The sequence below is a fragment of the Ictidomys tridecemlineatus genome, chromosome 2, assembly GCF_052094955.1.
Source record: "Ictidomys tridecemlineatus isolate mIctTri1 chromosome 2, mIctTri1.hap1, whole genome shotgun sequence".
In the NCBI taxonomy this organism is placed as follows: Eukaryota; Metazoa; Chordata; class Mammalia; order Rodentia; family Sciuridae; genus Ictidomys; species Ictidomys tridecemlineatus.
This window is the reverse complement of record NC_135478.1, coordinates 143631642-143646772: the sequence shown is the minus strand read 5'-3', so window position 1 is coordinate 143646772 and position 15131 is coordinate 143631642. Positions and strand designations below refer to the sequence as shown.

General features: G+C 40.6%; 1 protein-coding gene across 14 annotated transcripts in view; it reads right to left on the bottom strand.

The window, feature by feature from the left end:
- The window catches only part of Pde1c (phosphodiesterase 1C), a 603438-nt gene that overhangs the window by 271900 nt on the left and 316407 nt on the right, over positions 1–15131 (bottom strand). For 2 of the 14 annotated variants that reach the window (XM_021722271.3, XM_078039884.1), the window contains exon 3: positions 11342–11368. The exons of the other annotated variants lie outside the window; for them this stretch is intronic. In XM_021722271.3, coding sequence (XP_021577946.1) covers positions 11342–11368 — 27 coding nt within the window. The remainder of the gene's footprint in view (positions 1–11341; positions 11369–15131) is intronic. 14 annotated transcript variants of the gene reach the window in all.

Genomic DNA, 15131 nt, shown 5'->3' with positions numbered 1-15131 from the left:
TCTCAACCAAGGAAATGCAATGCTATTTACTCTGTGATGCTGTAAAGAACATAAATGTCCCCTCAACTTAGAAAACTAAAAGGGAAGAGGAATGACAAGTACATCCCTGTGATCTTCCACGGCCATACAGTCCCCAGACTTCCTTTTCCAAACTTCCTTTTCCTAATGAAGGCCCATGTCCCAATGGCTACTACCCGGTGCAGCTTGCCCTACTGCCACACTGACCTCAGCCTTCTTTCAGTCCTGTTCCCCCTATCCCAAAAGTCAGCACCAATTTCTAATCAAGGTTGATTCTACCCCTCAATAAATACAGCACAGCCCCTGGGCTCAGAGTCCCTAAAGTGCAAGGCCTGACTGTTTTCTGCAGTTCTCTTAGATGATTCCAGATTTTCAAACTGCACCATCCCTCAGTGCAAGCCCCCTGTATAGGGTAGACATAGAACCCTGGTATCCTTTCAGAAATGTCCCACACATTCAGTGACTAAGCACTTTCCACATGCCCAAGGTTTCTTGAGTGATTTACATAGATTACTTCACTCTTGGCTCACACACACACAAAAAAAAAATCTAGGAAACAAGTTTTATTTCCATTTGACCCAGAAGAAACAGATTCCCACTGGTTAAGAGCCTCTGCCCACTGCAAGCATTGCACAGGATTCCTGCCAGGACTCAGGTTTCAACCTGAGAGACTCCAAGTCCCTGTTCTTTCCCCCCAAATTTTACTAATTTCATGGCTGAGCAAAGACTACAGACATGGCTCTTCCAAAGTTATGTCCTTCGCTTACTCTACTCTCTCCAAGTTACATAGAAATTATTCATTTTGATGCCTCCCTCTGATGGCCCAAAGTCATAGGAAACAACCCTGGTTCCACTTATGGGGAGGCAAAGGGAAAAATTCAGGTAGTGACCTCATCAACTTTGAAAAGGCAATATCGTATTAAATCAGAGAACAGAAAAACACAGAACAAGTTTTCTTTGGTCCAATTCTATTTTTGTTATTTACTTTTTATGCATAGTTATCTACTCATGTATGACTGATCACGCTGCTTCAAAGCTTTTAAGCTGTTAAGTACAAAAATAGACTATTTTGGAAAAAAGAACCTGATGGTGGAGGTAAGGATTTTCCCCCTTCAATAACATTTCTTAAATACAGCTTTTTAAAAAATCTTCATTGAATGTTCCTGAGAAATTCAAATTTTAGATTAAGGTCAAATATAAAAACTTTCAAACATAAAATATCCTTACAAGAAAAAAAAAAACAATTGGCAGAGTAGGAAAATGAACTACTAAAGGTATATCTTTCTGATCCTTTGACTTTATTCAGCTTGAAGCTGCTTCATTTGGGAAAAAAAATAAATATAACCAAGGAGTTCTATAGATGTAAAAAAATATGTATATATAATACCACCAGGATGGAAAGACCTCAAGAAGCTTTTAACATCTAAAAGAGATGCCTTTTAAGCCCTGACAGCAGCACTCCCCTGCTCTGAGACTTTAGTCAAGTTACTTCTTTTCCCTGAGTTCCTGACCTACAAGACAGAATCACTGCCAAACAGTAAATAAGATAATGCATGTGAAACATCTGGTACACAGTCGGCACATAATAAATTGAGTCAATACAGTAGACTTTTTAGACTTTTTTTTAGACTTTTCTAAAGTTTGTGCTTTGGCAATTATCTTGTTAATATGCTCCCCATGATTAGTTCTCCTGGATTAGATTAAATTAGAAGTATTCTAAACCAAGTAATCCAACTGGTAGCCATGGACCATCACTATGGGACTCCGAGGATGTTACCTACCAAGTGACCTCTGTTCTAGCTGGCAATTTGATTCTCTTGAGGATTCAGCTACAGGGCACAGAGTGCCTACTACCCCTGCAAAGGTTACCTGGTGGCCTGGAGCCACCCACATGAAAAGACCCAAGAAATCAGGAACAAAGAATGTCATTTTTAAGCCAAAAGGAATCATGCTTATTGCTCTATTGAACCATATGTCTTCACAAACAAGGAGGACACCAAAACCAGAGAGGAGCAATTTGGCACAGCTAATTCAGAACAGAACCCAAGTTCTTAATTTCTCATCTAGACCTGTGGTTCTCAACTACAGGCAAATTCATTCGACTCTCAGGCCATTTTTGGTTGTCAAAACTAAGACATGAAGGAGTAGCAATTGGTATCTAGTCGTAGAGACCAGAGATTTTGCCAAGCATTATCCAATGTACAGAGCATCCCCAACAATGAAATCGTCAACCAAGTCAAGGTTACCCAAACTGATCTATACTGGTAGACCCAGTTTCTCCAGGGACCCTAAAAGTGCTTCTTAAGCTACTGTTGTTGGAGCTGGATTTGGCCCCAGTTGGAAAGCCCTCAACAATTACTGAATCTGTTTAGCTAATTCCGCCACTTTTTGGTATTGAGGGCCACTGAGATTAGCAGGGATGAAGAGGCTTACCTCCTTAGACAACTTGAAGTCTGGGCATAACTTTTGAAGCACAATGATTGCACTAGTGCTATTGATAGCCTTAAAGACACACTTAGGTCTTATCAGGAAATCTAAGAAAATGATTCTCAAAATCATTTTGGCAAAATACCTCAGAAGAGCCAAATGATGCATAACCACAGTTATCAAATACTCAGAATGATTTGCTTCGAACAAATACATTTGACACTGCAATGAACATCTCCAGGCTCATTGATTTGAATGAGGGAAAATAGAAATTCAAGCCCTGATGCAGAGCAAAAATGCTTTCAGTTTCCACCCAGATAGAGTCCATGTTGGAGAAACTGAAATGGAAAAGCAGAGTCGATGATCCAAGCAATTACGTACTTTCTGGTTCTTGCCATGCATACCATCTGTCTTGCTGACCTCACAAGCCTCCACAATGGCCAGTGTGAGGGCCAAATGAGAGTCTGGATGTAGGAGTATGCAGTGAACTGCAAAGTCATTTGTAAGCATGAGTCATTTATCAGCCTGAGCTTATTTACCCACAATTCCACCTGGTAACTCTGACTTAAGTTCTGACCTGTGATAAAAATAAACATAGGATCCCATTCATTCATAAATTCAACCCACTTTTAATAAATACCTGAAATTCCCAAGGCACCGTGCTTTGGGGCAGCATATCCCTTACTCAAAAACAAAACTCTCAATGGTTCCAAAACACTCAATTAACTCTGGTCATGGAATTAGAGCAATAAGAACTAGGAAATCAAGATCTCTCTTAGGTGTAAAAATCTAAGAGGGTTCCAATGAAAGAGATGGTATTTGAATAGGGTCTTGAAGAAAAAAAATGCAATTTTCAACAAACATAAATAAGAACACTCAAAGTGCCAGAAAGAGTATGGGTAAAGAAGGGCTCATAGAAAACACAAGGCAAATATGCCAATGCGGTGTTCAGCTTCACTGGTACTCAGGGTGAATGGAAGGGAATAATAGACCAAGCAGAAAAGTTACGGTGGAGGCACAGACAGAGAATCTCAAAGTCCTAGATGAGAAGACAAATCTCTAATAGCCATCAGGAAGCCACAGGAGGCTTCCTGTTGTTGTTTTTCAACACATCGGGTACAAATAGAGGAGCTATGGTGAAGACGCCATCAGACCTGGGCATACAGAATGGAGAGGATGTAGAAACCAGAGTAAAGAGAGTGGTTAGGAAGTCATTCAATAGACTAAGCAATGAATAAAAAGACTGGAACAAGACCACGGGAATAAAAATAATGGGAAGGAGAATCCCACCATCTATTAGAGACCCAGTCGTCAGGGGTGAAGAGGAGGAACAAAAGTTAACACTGAAAGAACACACAGCAGAAGGACATGTAAAATGTGTTATCATTTGGCTCTGGAATGTTCCCCAAAGGTTTATGTACCCAATGGTAAAGGGTAAAGCTTTTAGAAAATGATTGGACCAGGAGGGCAGGACCCTAATCAAAGGATTGATCAATCCATCATGGCTGAATGGACGACAGAGACATGGAGGACAATGGGGGAGGTGGGACCTAGTTTGAAGAAGTGGGTTACTGGGGGTGTGACCTGAATGTGTTTCTCTTGAGCCTGTACTTCCCTGGAAGCTTCCATGGCCATACAGTCTGGGCCCTTCCAAACTTCCTAATGAAGGCCCGTGTCCCAGTGGCTACTACCCCTTGCAGCTTGCCCCACTGGTCCACTGACTCCAGCCTTCTTTCAGTCCCATTCCCCCTCTCCCAAAAGTCAGCACCAATTTTTAGTCAAGGTTGATTCTACCCCTCAATAAATACAGCACAGCCCCTGGGCTCAGAGTCCCTAAAGTGCAAGGCCTGTCTGCACTCCCCTCTCGCTCTCACCCTCCGTTTCTGGGCTGCCATGAAAACAGCAAATTTCTTCTACCACACCCTTCCAACAGAATGTTCTGCCTCGCCTTAGGCCCAAAGCAATGAAGCCAGCCGACCGTGAATTGAAACCATGAGTTGAAATAAATCTTTCCTCCTCTAAGCTGTTTTTCTGAGGTATTTTGGTCACAGCAACTAAAAGCTGGCTAACACAAAGTGACTCAGAAGTTTTGATTCTTGATGAACGGAAGGACAGCAATTCTCAGACATAGGAAGATGGAAGAAAAAAAGATTGAATTGCACCTAGATGTACCTCTTGACTCAGAAAATGACAGCTCAATGCTAAGGTCATCCCTGCTTCTAGCATCTAAGTAAACAACCCAGACTCAGTGCCTGACCTACTTACTACAACCTGGTACCTCTCCTCAGGCCTAGTTCCTATCTCCTGCTAATCAGCCTCTCTGAGTCAAGATCCCTGCACCTGCCCTCTTCAGACACTCGATGACATATTAGGAGGGTGAGTGAGTGATTGAGGGATGAGTGAATGACAGTCTACCAGTGTAGACCCTTCCCTCATTCTTTGTGGACAAAGTCTCAACACCTATCTGTATTCACTAGTGCTGTTCTCTCTGGTCTCCCTTGGTCTGCCATCACTACCTACTATGAAGTCACCCTGATTGAGTCAGCAATCTTGGAATGTAAACTGTGCATATTCTTATGGCTGATGTACTCATTCTTACTACTTTCAGAATGTATTAGGCATCACAAATAAAGGGAAATATTTTTAAAGGTTTTTATCTCTTACAAGATCCACATATCTTTGATTAAGTACTAATTCTCATGCTCTAAATATCAATACTACTAAGTAATATTATGCAGGATTCATTACACGCCAGTATGCAAAAACAAATATGTGCTTTGATTTATCCTACATTACTCCTGTTAACTTTCTCAACAAATTATTTAGTTGCTATTTTTAATTTCCAATGTAGGAAACAAGAGTCAACCTAGTTTATTTCAAAGATGCCAAAAGACCTTCAGAATGTACGGATGGGCCTTAACATAACCTGCGAAGGACATGAAGGTCAGAGTTAAGAAGATGCACCTGTCAATGCTAGGATACCACCAAGTAGCAGGTAGCCTTCCCAAAGGGTGGCATACACTCACCGTCCCACCCGTCACACACAACAATCTATTATTAACAGCCAAGGTGGCAGTTCTGTTGGTGACTCATTAAGTAAGCTGATTCATGAAGGCTGAACATAGGCAGACTTGACTAAGGGAATCATTTGCTGGATTTAATCAATTATTGGGCTCATCAAATGTGATTACTGAGCCACATCAAAATCCAAGTGGAAGAAGGCATTAGACACTTGGGGTGGGGGGGGAATAACTTCTTGCTTTGCCTTGCAACAAATAGAGGCCTCTCTACTAATGACAGCGTGATATTTACTTTGTCAATATCTACATATAGATTGGCATCCTGAACTGTCTTTCTCCTGACATCCAGAATATTGTTGAGCCATTTTCCTGTTTGAAGAAAGGCCTAAAATATTTTAAAAACATGTATTTTAAAAATAACTGTAAACAAGAAGAAAACAGAAAATATTCTATTGTATTAGACTATTGTTCTATTGTGTCAGACTTCAATGTGCCCATACTTGCAAGACCCTGGAATAGTAAGTAAATAGCACAGGCTGTGTTTGTGATCTTGTGAGAGAAGAGTAGGATAATGCAAGTTTCCTCCAAAAGACCTAATTGTTCCCAGTGACCTTCAATACTGAATTTAGAACACTCACCACATTGTATCATAATTCATTTTTTCACCTCTATCTCACCTACAATCCAGTATACCTATTCACGGAGGCATTTTTACTTATATTTTTATTTCCAGTGTGCACTAAACTATAGCAACGTTAATTGCTAAATAAGTTTTTTGTTAAATTGGAAGTTTTTTGTAAAGTACTATGCATATGACTATCAATGTAATATGATTATCAAAAAAATTTTAACTGAGGTTAAATGCTCACAGTAATGTCTCCATTGATGAGTCAGATACAATTAGAACCAGAACTTGTACTTAAATTATCTAAGCAGAGCTATAGTTAATAACAAATAAACAAAAACCTTATGCTAATGAGGGTTTCATTATCTGTTACGGCTTAAAACTCCAATTCTTAACCACCCTGACCAAATTGCCACAGAGCAAACATCCAAAGACCAGCCTTGTGCATGCAGAGATCCTTCAAGTTTGTGGACACAACTGCCTTGTGTCTCTGCTTCTGAATTATGCTAATTGATCACAGCAGCCCCTAAACACACTGAAATAGAGGGGTGTGTGTGTGGAAGGGGGGACAGTTATAATATAGATTCAGCTTACTAATTTCATCTCTGACAGTAATTCCTTTCTTCAAGGGCAATCCAGACGTATTTGATTATTTCTAGGTGTTTGTGAGTATTTTGTATATTGTCCAACATGCTTTCTAAGACATACAGCTTCTCTGAGCCAGATCTGATAACTTGAAGCTAAAGGTGTATTAAAAGAAACCTTTTACAAAAAATTTTACAGGGGAGCAGGTTTACTGTGTAATCCTCTCTAGCTGACAAATTGCTATTTTTCCACTTTAGCAAGTCTCTGGAAATGACTGACTCTCATGGACAAAACTCATTCACAGGGCAAAAGGAGGAGGGCTCCTCTTAATCATGACAGTCTGAAGTCCAATTCAATAAGGCATTCTGTTCAAGGATCCTACCAGTCCAGAGCCCTTCTAACATTACTCCTTCCATTGGAATTCTGGTCTTGGAAGAGATGAGTACATTTCCATTAATGCTTAAGTGAGACTTAGAAGCACCAGAATCATCAAAACATTCCCTTGGGTGAAGATCTGCCTTGTACTTTATGAATTACTTAAAGAAAGATAACAATGTCTATTGAGTGGTAGTAGAAAGATTACTTTGAAACCAGGTGGATTTTTTTAAACATAGTTTTAAAAGATAAATAAATATTTCTGTGAAATGAAATGAAACAGCAAGAAAATTGTAAAGACAGGTAGATTATTTATGTATGCTGGGCTATCTTCCCTTGTTGCTTAAATCAAATCTATTCCATCTAAAACTTTTGAACAGAACATTTATACCATTTACTTTTCCCACATGAAGTCACCAGCATTATTTGACTAATGATTAAGTGAAGTCAAATAATTACACTTAGAATTCAGTAGAGTCCACACTAATGTATTTATCCCTAACATGAAAAAGAAATCATTGCTACTCCCACTCGAAATGAATCATGAAGTAGGCAAGCATACATTCAAACAGACTAGCACCTGACTGCAAGGGGCGGGTGTCAAAATACATACAAAATTGCCTACCATGCATCAAACGTGAATCCACCTACACTAAATCTACAGATCCCCAAGAAGGGACTCAAGCAAATTCACTCTGAAAAAGTTTGGAAGTTTGCTACCTGGATTTAAAAAGTCCACAATTTTTCTTTTATTTTTTTTCTGTAACGAAGATTAAACTCAGGGGCACTCAACCACTGAGCCACATCTCCAGCCCTGTGTTGTATTTTATTTAGAGACAGGGTCTCTAAATGCTTAGTGGCTCACCTTTGCTGAGGCTGGCTTTGAATTATCCATCCTCCTGACTCAGCCTCCTGAGCAGCTGGAATTACAAGCATGCACCACCGCACTCAATAAGTCCACAATTTTTAAATGCTTCTGTCACCAAGAGATATAATACATGCTATGGTATATGCCCCCCTTATCATGAATTTGGATGAATTTGAATGGATTGGCTCAAACAGTAAGATACAATCGAAGTGACTCTGTCAATTTCTGTGCCCAGGTTGCAAGTAAGAGTCTAGCAGCTTCTACTTCCTGTCACTTAGGGCACTTGGCCTAAGAAGTCACAAGAAGGCAACCAGTAACACTATTCCTTCAGTAAGAATTCTAAGAGATATGGAGATATCTATGTGGTGATATCCCAGAAGATAAAAGCCATGTGCAGAGACAGAAAAAGAGAAAGAGCGGGGGTAGGATGGGTGCAGGGGCAGGAAGACATGGAGCCCCAAGGGCCCTGATGTGAATGAACACACTGTTTTGGAAGTAACTCCTCCGTCCCCAGCAGCCCCAGCTGTCACCAGTTGGATCACATTCAAACCACCCCTCCAAGTCCTTCCTGAATTCCTGACCCATAACACTGCCAGCAAAATAAAATGGTGGTTTGAAGCCACTAAGTTGGAGATTTTTTTATTATTATTCAATGATATACTCACAGAGCATGAATCTATTTCTTATGAAAAAATATTAAAAAGAGGTCAAACTGATCCTTTATTAATTTGCATTTTAAATGACTTTCAATGAAGCGGGCAGTCTAGTGTTTTTCTTTTAATTTTATGATATCATAAAAATGACAACAGCATTCACCTCAGATATGCTTTCAAAAAAGTCAACATAGTAATTTTAACCTTGACAGGTTTGAGCAGCTCTTGTAAAACTCCCTCTCACCTGTCTCTTTATCTCACATAGAAAGAAAATTGAGGCAACTCTGAAGTGCCTTGTACCTCAGGTTACCTACATGTAAAGATGATAAATTACCTTTTACTCCTGAAGACCATTGTACCCTCTAATCTGAGTGATTAATTTACATCCTGCTCAGTGGTTCACATGCAATTATGACCGTGAGTTCAACCAACCTGAACAAGACAGAACTGTCTAGCCATCTGTATAAGCTGACTATATTTAGAAAAGTATAGCAACCTCCAGGAAGCCTTCAAAGTTTTCACTCATTTTCTTCCCAATATCTCATGTGCTTTACGTTAAATACTAAATTATCATAGCACTCCTTTGGACTATCGACTTTATTTGGAAACCATAGGACACAGGAATCTCTACCCCAGGAGATGATCATCATTAGAAAACGTCATGCAAAAATGCCACTGTTGAAAGGTATTGGCACATTTTGAACTGCATCAGTGCTTTTTGGTTTGGTTTGGTTTTAATCTGGATCGTGGGCTTCCAATGCTTGGCAAACAACAAGCCTAAGCAATTCTATTTCTTTGCATCGTGCTTTCCAAACTCTTCTCAACAACACAGAGTAAATATTTTGTCACTTGCATTATTTATATTCCAAAAGCTTCTTCTTAATGAGAGGCCACCGAGACTAGAGTGGCTGATGCTAGAACATTATTTTCATTAAATATATTAATTATAAAACAGTACTCTTGTGAAGTTTTTTTCATGAGATCATGTCATTCCAATTCTGTCTCTTCCAGAATTCATTCAGACTTCCTGGAAAAGCCCTGGGAAGAATCACATGATGCTATCTGGTACATAAAATAGGGAGCCTATATATTACAGAACAATAGTTTGGTTTATATTTTAATTGACTCAGTACCAAGTTGTGTGTACTATAGTTGTGGCACTTCTCCCTGATGCCATTACCAATAGTCTGGGGTAAAAAATCAATTTAAAAGTTCAGTAAGAAAAGCAGTTAGTATCATACATTCAACAACATTTACTCAGGGGCTACTATACGCCGAGCTCTATGGCAGTCAAAGCAAACCCCAGAAGGCGCATGTTGCCCACCATTAGTCAGGAAGGAAAGATAAAAAGATGAGGGCTCACGGGAGCATATAAAAGACAGACATCAGAGTATTAACTAAGGGTCAGGTGGGAAAAAGGGAACAGCACATGAAAAGACACTGGAAGAATCAGCCCAGCATTTTGAGAAAACCCAATGTGTTATCCCAACAGGCCATGCCTATCTACTCTGGTATCCCAGGGAGTGCTGAATTAATATTTTGTCCCCCTCACTCAGGAAAGCTTCAGAAAAGTACACTGACCACAAGTTTACTAAAGCTCTTCCTAAGAAAGCATTTGTGATCATCAGGACCTTTGGAAGCAAAACTTGGCTGGAAGTTCATAGTTCATGTTTAGAGGACAAAGAGTGACACTGAAAGTTGCAAGAGATGATGCTGGAAAAATAAGAGTTCATCAGAGGCCTTAAATGCCATTATTGTCCAGTTAAATTTATGAAAATGAATCATCGTAAAAAGCGAAGTATATGCAAGATGAACCAACGAATGAAATAGGGGAGATGATAGATACGTTGATTTGCTTGACTGTAACAATTATTTTACTATGATTATCAAAGCATCATATTGTATACTTTAAATGTATTTAATCAAAAAATAAAGCCCATGAACCAGGAAAAAATTCCACCATGATGCACCTGATATTTCCTAATCTCATTTCATTATTCTCTTTGGGAACCGGAACCCCACCCGCCCTGCCCATGGCAGCAGCCTATGTGCATGCACCATGCTCCTCCAAATCAGCAAACACCAGCAAAGGGCAGTAACAGGGACTTGAAATCACATACACACAGAAAAATGGGCTCCTCTTTGGAGCCAAGACTCCACACACCTGGTAAGTCATTTTGGAACTATAAATACAAAAAACACAAGTCCAAAGTTGAATAGCCCCATGGGTCAGAGCCAGTGTCCACCTGATCCCTTCAAGACTCCTCATACCAAAGGATCTTCAAGGCACAGCGTAGAGCCAGGCCAGGCTTCATCTGTATACATCCCCTCTTCCATGCAATGGGGACATGAAGGGGAGGATAGATGGTATTCTACTTCAAATTCCCTTCCCACAGTCCAATCAGTACACCAGCATTGCCCTTAAAGGAACTGGTACCTCTGCCATTAGCTGAATAGCCCCCACCAACCAGGGTCAAGGTTTTAGTGGACTCACTAGATGGCACAGCTGTAGCCAGCTTCTGGATCCACGGGATCCACTCCCGTGGGCAGTGATCCACCCTACTGTGCTGCGCTAGGTGCCTGCAACCAATTTTTAATTACAGCAGTAGTAGCGATCCCGAGATAAAGCAAACAATTCACTGAGAAGGAACCAAGACACTGTTTATTACAATTCCAGTCAAATATGAGCCATATTTGCCAAGAGCTGTGCCACTAATGACTCAGCCAACCCTGCCCGCAAAGCTCCCCATTTTCAGAAAGATACTCTTACCTCTGGGACGTTTTCTTATATTTCCTCCTGTAGGAAAAGAAGCACAAATACACATCAGAAAATGGCTTATGGCAGGTAGTGGGAGTAAGGGAAAGCTTGAGTGAGGGATGGGTACTGAGATCAATACCTCTAGGGGTTCCCTCAGTAAAGGGGGAACTAGGTTTCAAAGCCTAGTTAAAAGTTTGGGGTTGCTGTGTTATACTATGGTCAGCTGTATATAACTTTAGCCTTAGTAGTGAAAAAATAGCATCAAGAGCCCAATGGCTCTGCTCCTATGCTCTTCCAGCCCCCTTTATAGGGCACTGTGGCATGTTGGTTGAGGATGAGCTTAAAGACAACAAGATCCAGATTCCAATCTCAGCCCTTCCATCTACAAGACTCGTGGGGTGGTGGCAGAGTAAATAGGTAGAGGCTTGTAAAACATTTATTTTGACTGAAACTTATTAAGTGGTCAATAATTATTAGTTATTTATCTCTTCACTATTGTTGGTATTATCCACATCATCGAGTGTTATGGTCCCTTTTAAAAAAAAAATTGGGAGGGAGGGGGGTTGTGGATATAGAACCCAGGGCCTCAAGCATGCACCCTACCTCTGAGCTACACTCCTAACCCCAAGATGAACTTTTTAAAATATAAACAAGTAATCATGCAACCAAACCATGAGATCAGACATAAGGTCTTCAAAGAAGTAGAGAAGGGTAAAATGAGAAAAAAAAATCTAGAAGGAAATGGTGGAAGCAAAGTTAGGAACTTGCTAGTGACCCCATCGGGCACTGCCCTGGGAAGCAGAAGAGGCCCAGGTCTAGCCCACCTCTGTCAGTTAGTCTTTAGCAAATCTCTTATGCTTTGGGCTTCTTGACGCAGCAATGCAGATAGTCTCATCGGCCCTGACTATTTCACCTAGGTCACAGTGGCATTTGAGGGAAAATGGCCACAAAGGTATGTTGACCATGTCCAGATGTTCTTCATATGTTTTGTCGACTGGGCAGACGCACAAAAGAGTGCTAACAAGCTCTCGGTGGATTAGAGGAAGGGAAGAGATAGGAAATGAAGATAAATCTCCTTGAAGCATCTCCAGGGAGTTCTTCCCTGTTGTTCTTAGTTCCACATCTGCCTGCCCATTATAGTCACTGCACCTAGAATAGCCACGCCACTAACTTGCTGATTGGAACCATACATCATGTGTTTTAAATCAAAGAAAAGCACAGAGGCTTCAGGTTCAAAATCACTATGGCCTGTTACATCTCTGTTAAATCAAAAGCATGCTCGGCATTAAGTTAGGTATTAGGTAAAGAAACCAGCATGCAAAACAGACCCTACCATGCACAGGCTTCGCCACATATGTATTGATACCTATTTCTCTGAAAGGAAACAAACTAGAACATTAACATAATACCAAGACACTGGGTTAATGGATCTCATTTCTACTTTTATGAAGTTATACAATTTTCTTTAAGGAATGAGTATCATGATTATAATTAGAAAAATGTCTAAAACTATGCATAAACATACATATTCTATGTCAGGCCAGAACAGTGTCCTTGGCTTCTACTTAGAATCCCAACTGATTTATCGGCAGAGGATATCTTCTAAGATTAGAAGAAGACAACCTTTGTTCCTGGCTTCCAAAGAATTTTCTCAGCATTTTCCAAGCACCATACAAAGTCACATATAGAGATATACACATATATAGGAAAATACAGGTAGGAAGGTTCACTAAACCAGTGGTTAAGGCTTGGGCTGTAGAACAAATGACCCATTATGGTTTGGACCTAAAAATGTCCTCCAAAGAGTTCATGTGTTGGGCAATATTCCAATATTCCAATAGATCAGAAGGTTCAATTATTGAATTCAATAAAGATTGAATTGAATTCTCTACATTGGATTAATCCATTTGATGAATTAATTATTTGGATGGACTATTGGTGGTAACTACAGGCAAGTAGTGCATGGCTGGAGGAATTAGGTCACTGGGGACATGGCTTTGGACTCTACCTCTCCCTGCCTCCCTCCTCCACCCTTTCTCTCTCTCTCCATACATCTGCATGATCTTGATCTCTCTCTTTCCTTCCAGGTGCCATGAGCTGAATAACTTTCCTTTGTCATATGTTGTACCATAATGTTCCACCTTACCTCAGGCCGAGAAATGGAATCATGAGCCAAAACTGAACTTTTCTCCCTTGTTCTTGTTCTCATCAGGTACTTGATCACAGAAACAAAAGGCTAGCACACTACCAATCTTGGCTCTGGCAATTAAATCTATAATGTTGGAACAGTTATTCAACCTCTCTGAACCTTAATTTCTTTATCTGTAAAGTGGGAATGATCAGAGCACTTCTCTTGGGATCTTATTATGAGAAATAAATGAGATAATTCATCTAAGCATCAGTTTTCCAAGGGCAGGTTCTTTATGTGGCTCCCTTCTACATGCCAGTGTCTAAAACAGTGCCTTTTTCTCTCTCCTAAAACTGAGATAAATGAGCTCCCCTCCCCTCCCCTCCCCTCCCCTCCCCTCCCCTTCTCTCTCTCTCTCTCTCTCTCTCTCTCTCTCTCTCTCTCTCTCTCTCGCCTGAATCCTGTCACACTGTATCTTACCCTCTCCAGGCAGGAATCACAAACACAGTTCTCATGTGCAAGCACAAAGCACATGCACTGTGGTACGATCCGCACCCTTCACCACAGTCCAATAAACTAAGCTAAAGAACCTCTGGTAAGGCTGAAAAAAAAAAAAAACATCAAGAGTGTTGAAGGACCAAAGGGCAAGAGGGTAGTCAGGCCAGAATGGTGCCCTTGGCCTCTAGTTAGAATCTCAACTGATTCTATCAGCAGAAGATATCTTCAGAGATTAGAAGAAGACAACCTCTGCTCCTGGCTTCCAAAGAATTTTTCCAGCATTTCCCAAGCACCATACAAAGGCACTGCTGGGAGTGCTGAAAGAACCAAAGAGGAACAAAAATAAGAATAGCTTCATTTTCAACACCTACTTGTAACAAGCACTTAAACATGGCTCATCCTCATAACTCCAAAAGATCCACTCTGTGACAGAATTTGAATTCTAGAAAGTTATGGCATGCACCTTAAGTCTTATTTTGTTACAACAAAAAACACAAGAAATAGCTCAAGGAAAATTTGCAGAAGAGGTAATCTTGACCGATGGGTAAGATTTCAACAAGGAAACAATCCAACAAACAGGGGAAACTGCAGAGGAATAGCAACAAATAAAGCTGAAAAGTGTAAAGACAGTGTTAATCAGGAAAAGTGAGAAATTTATACTTTTAAACAAAGACAATATCTGTGGGGGAGAGGTGGCCTCTTTTGTGCACCCCTCTTCTGTGCTCCAACAACAGGCTAACACCTAGCACACACCATACTCCACTGCACCACATCTTCTCACTATGACTACACAGAGAGGCAGCAGGGCTCTGGAGGGTCATAGACATGGTTCAAGACCCAACTTCACCCTCCCAACTGGGAGACCTCATGCAACTCTGTGATAAATCAAGCTTTGGTTTCTATATCTATAAAAGGATGGAATGACCTTAGATTGAGATAGGTATGAAATTCACCAAGTGTCATACCTGCCATGTCTTAGGTTTGGATCTTGAGTGTCTCAGGTTTGGATCTCGTGTGTTGAAGGCTTGGTCTCCAGTGCAGCAAGGCGCAGAAGTGAGGCTTTGGAAAGTGATTGGATCATCAGGGCTCTGACCTTATCAGTGGATTAATCCATTGATGGCTGAATGGATGATTCAGGTAGTAGAAACTATAGGCAGTTGGGGCATGATTGAAAGC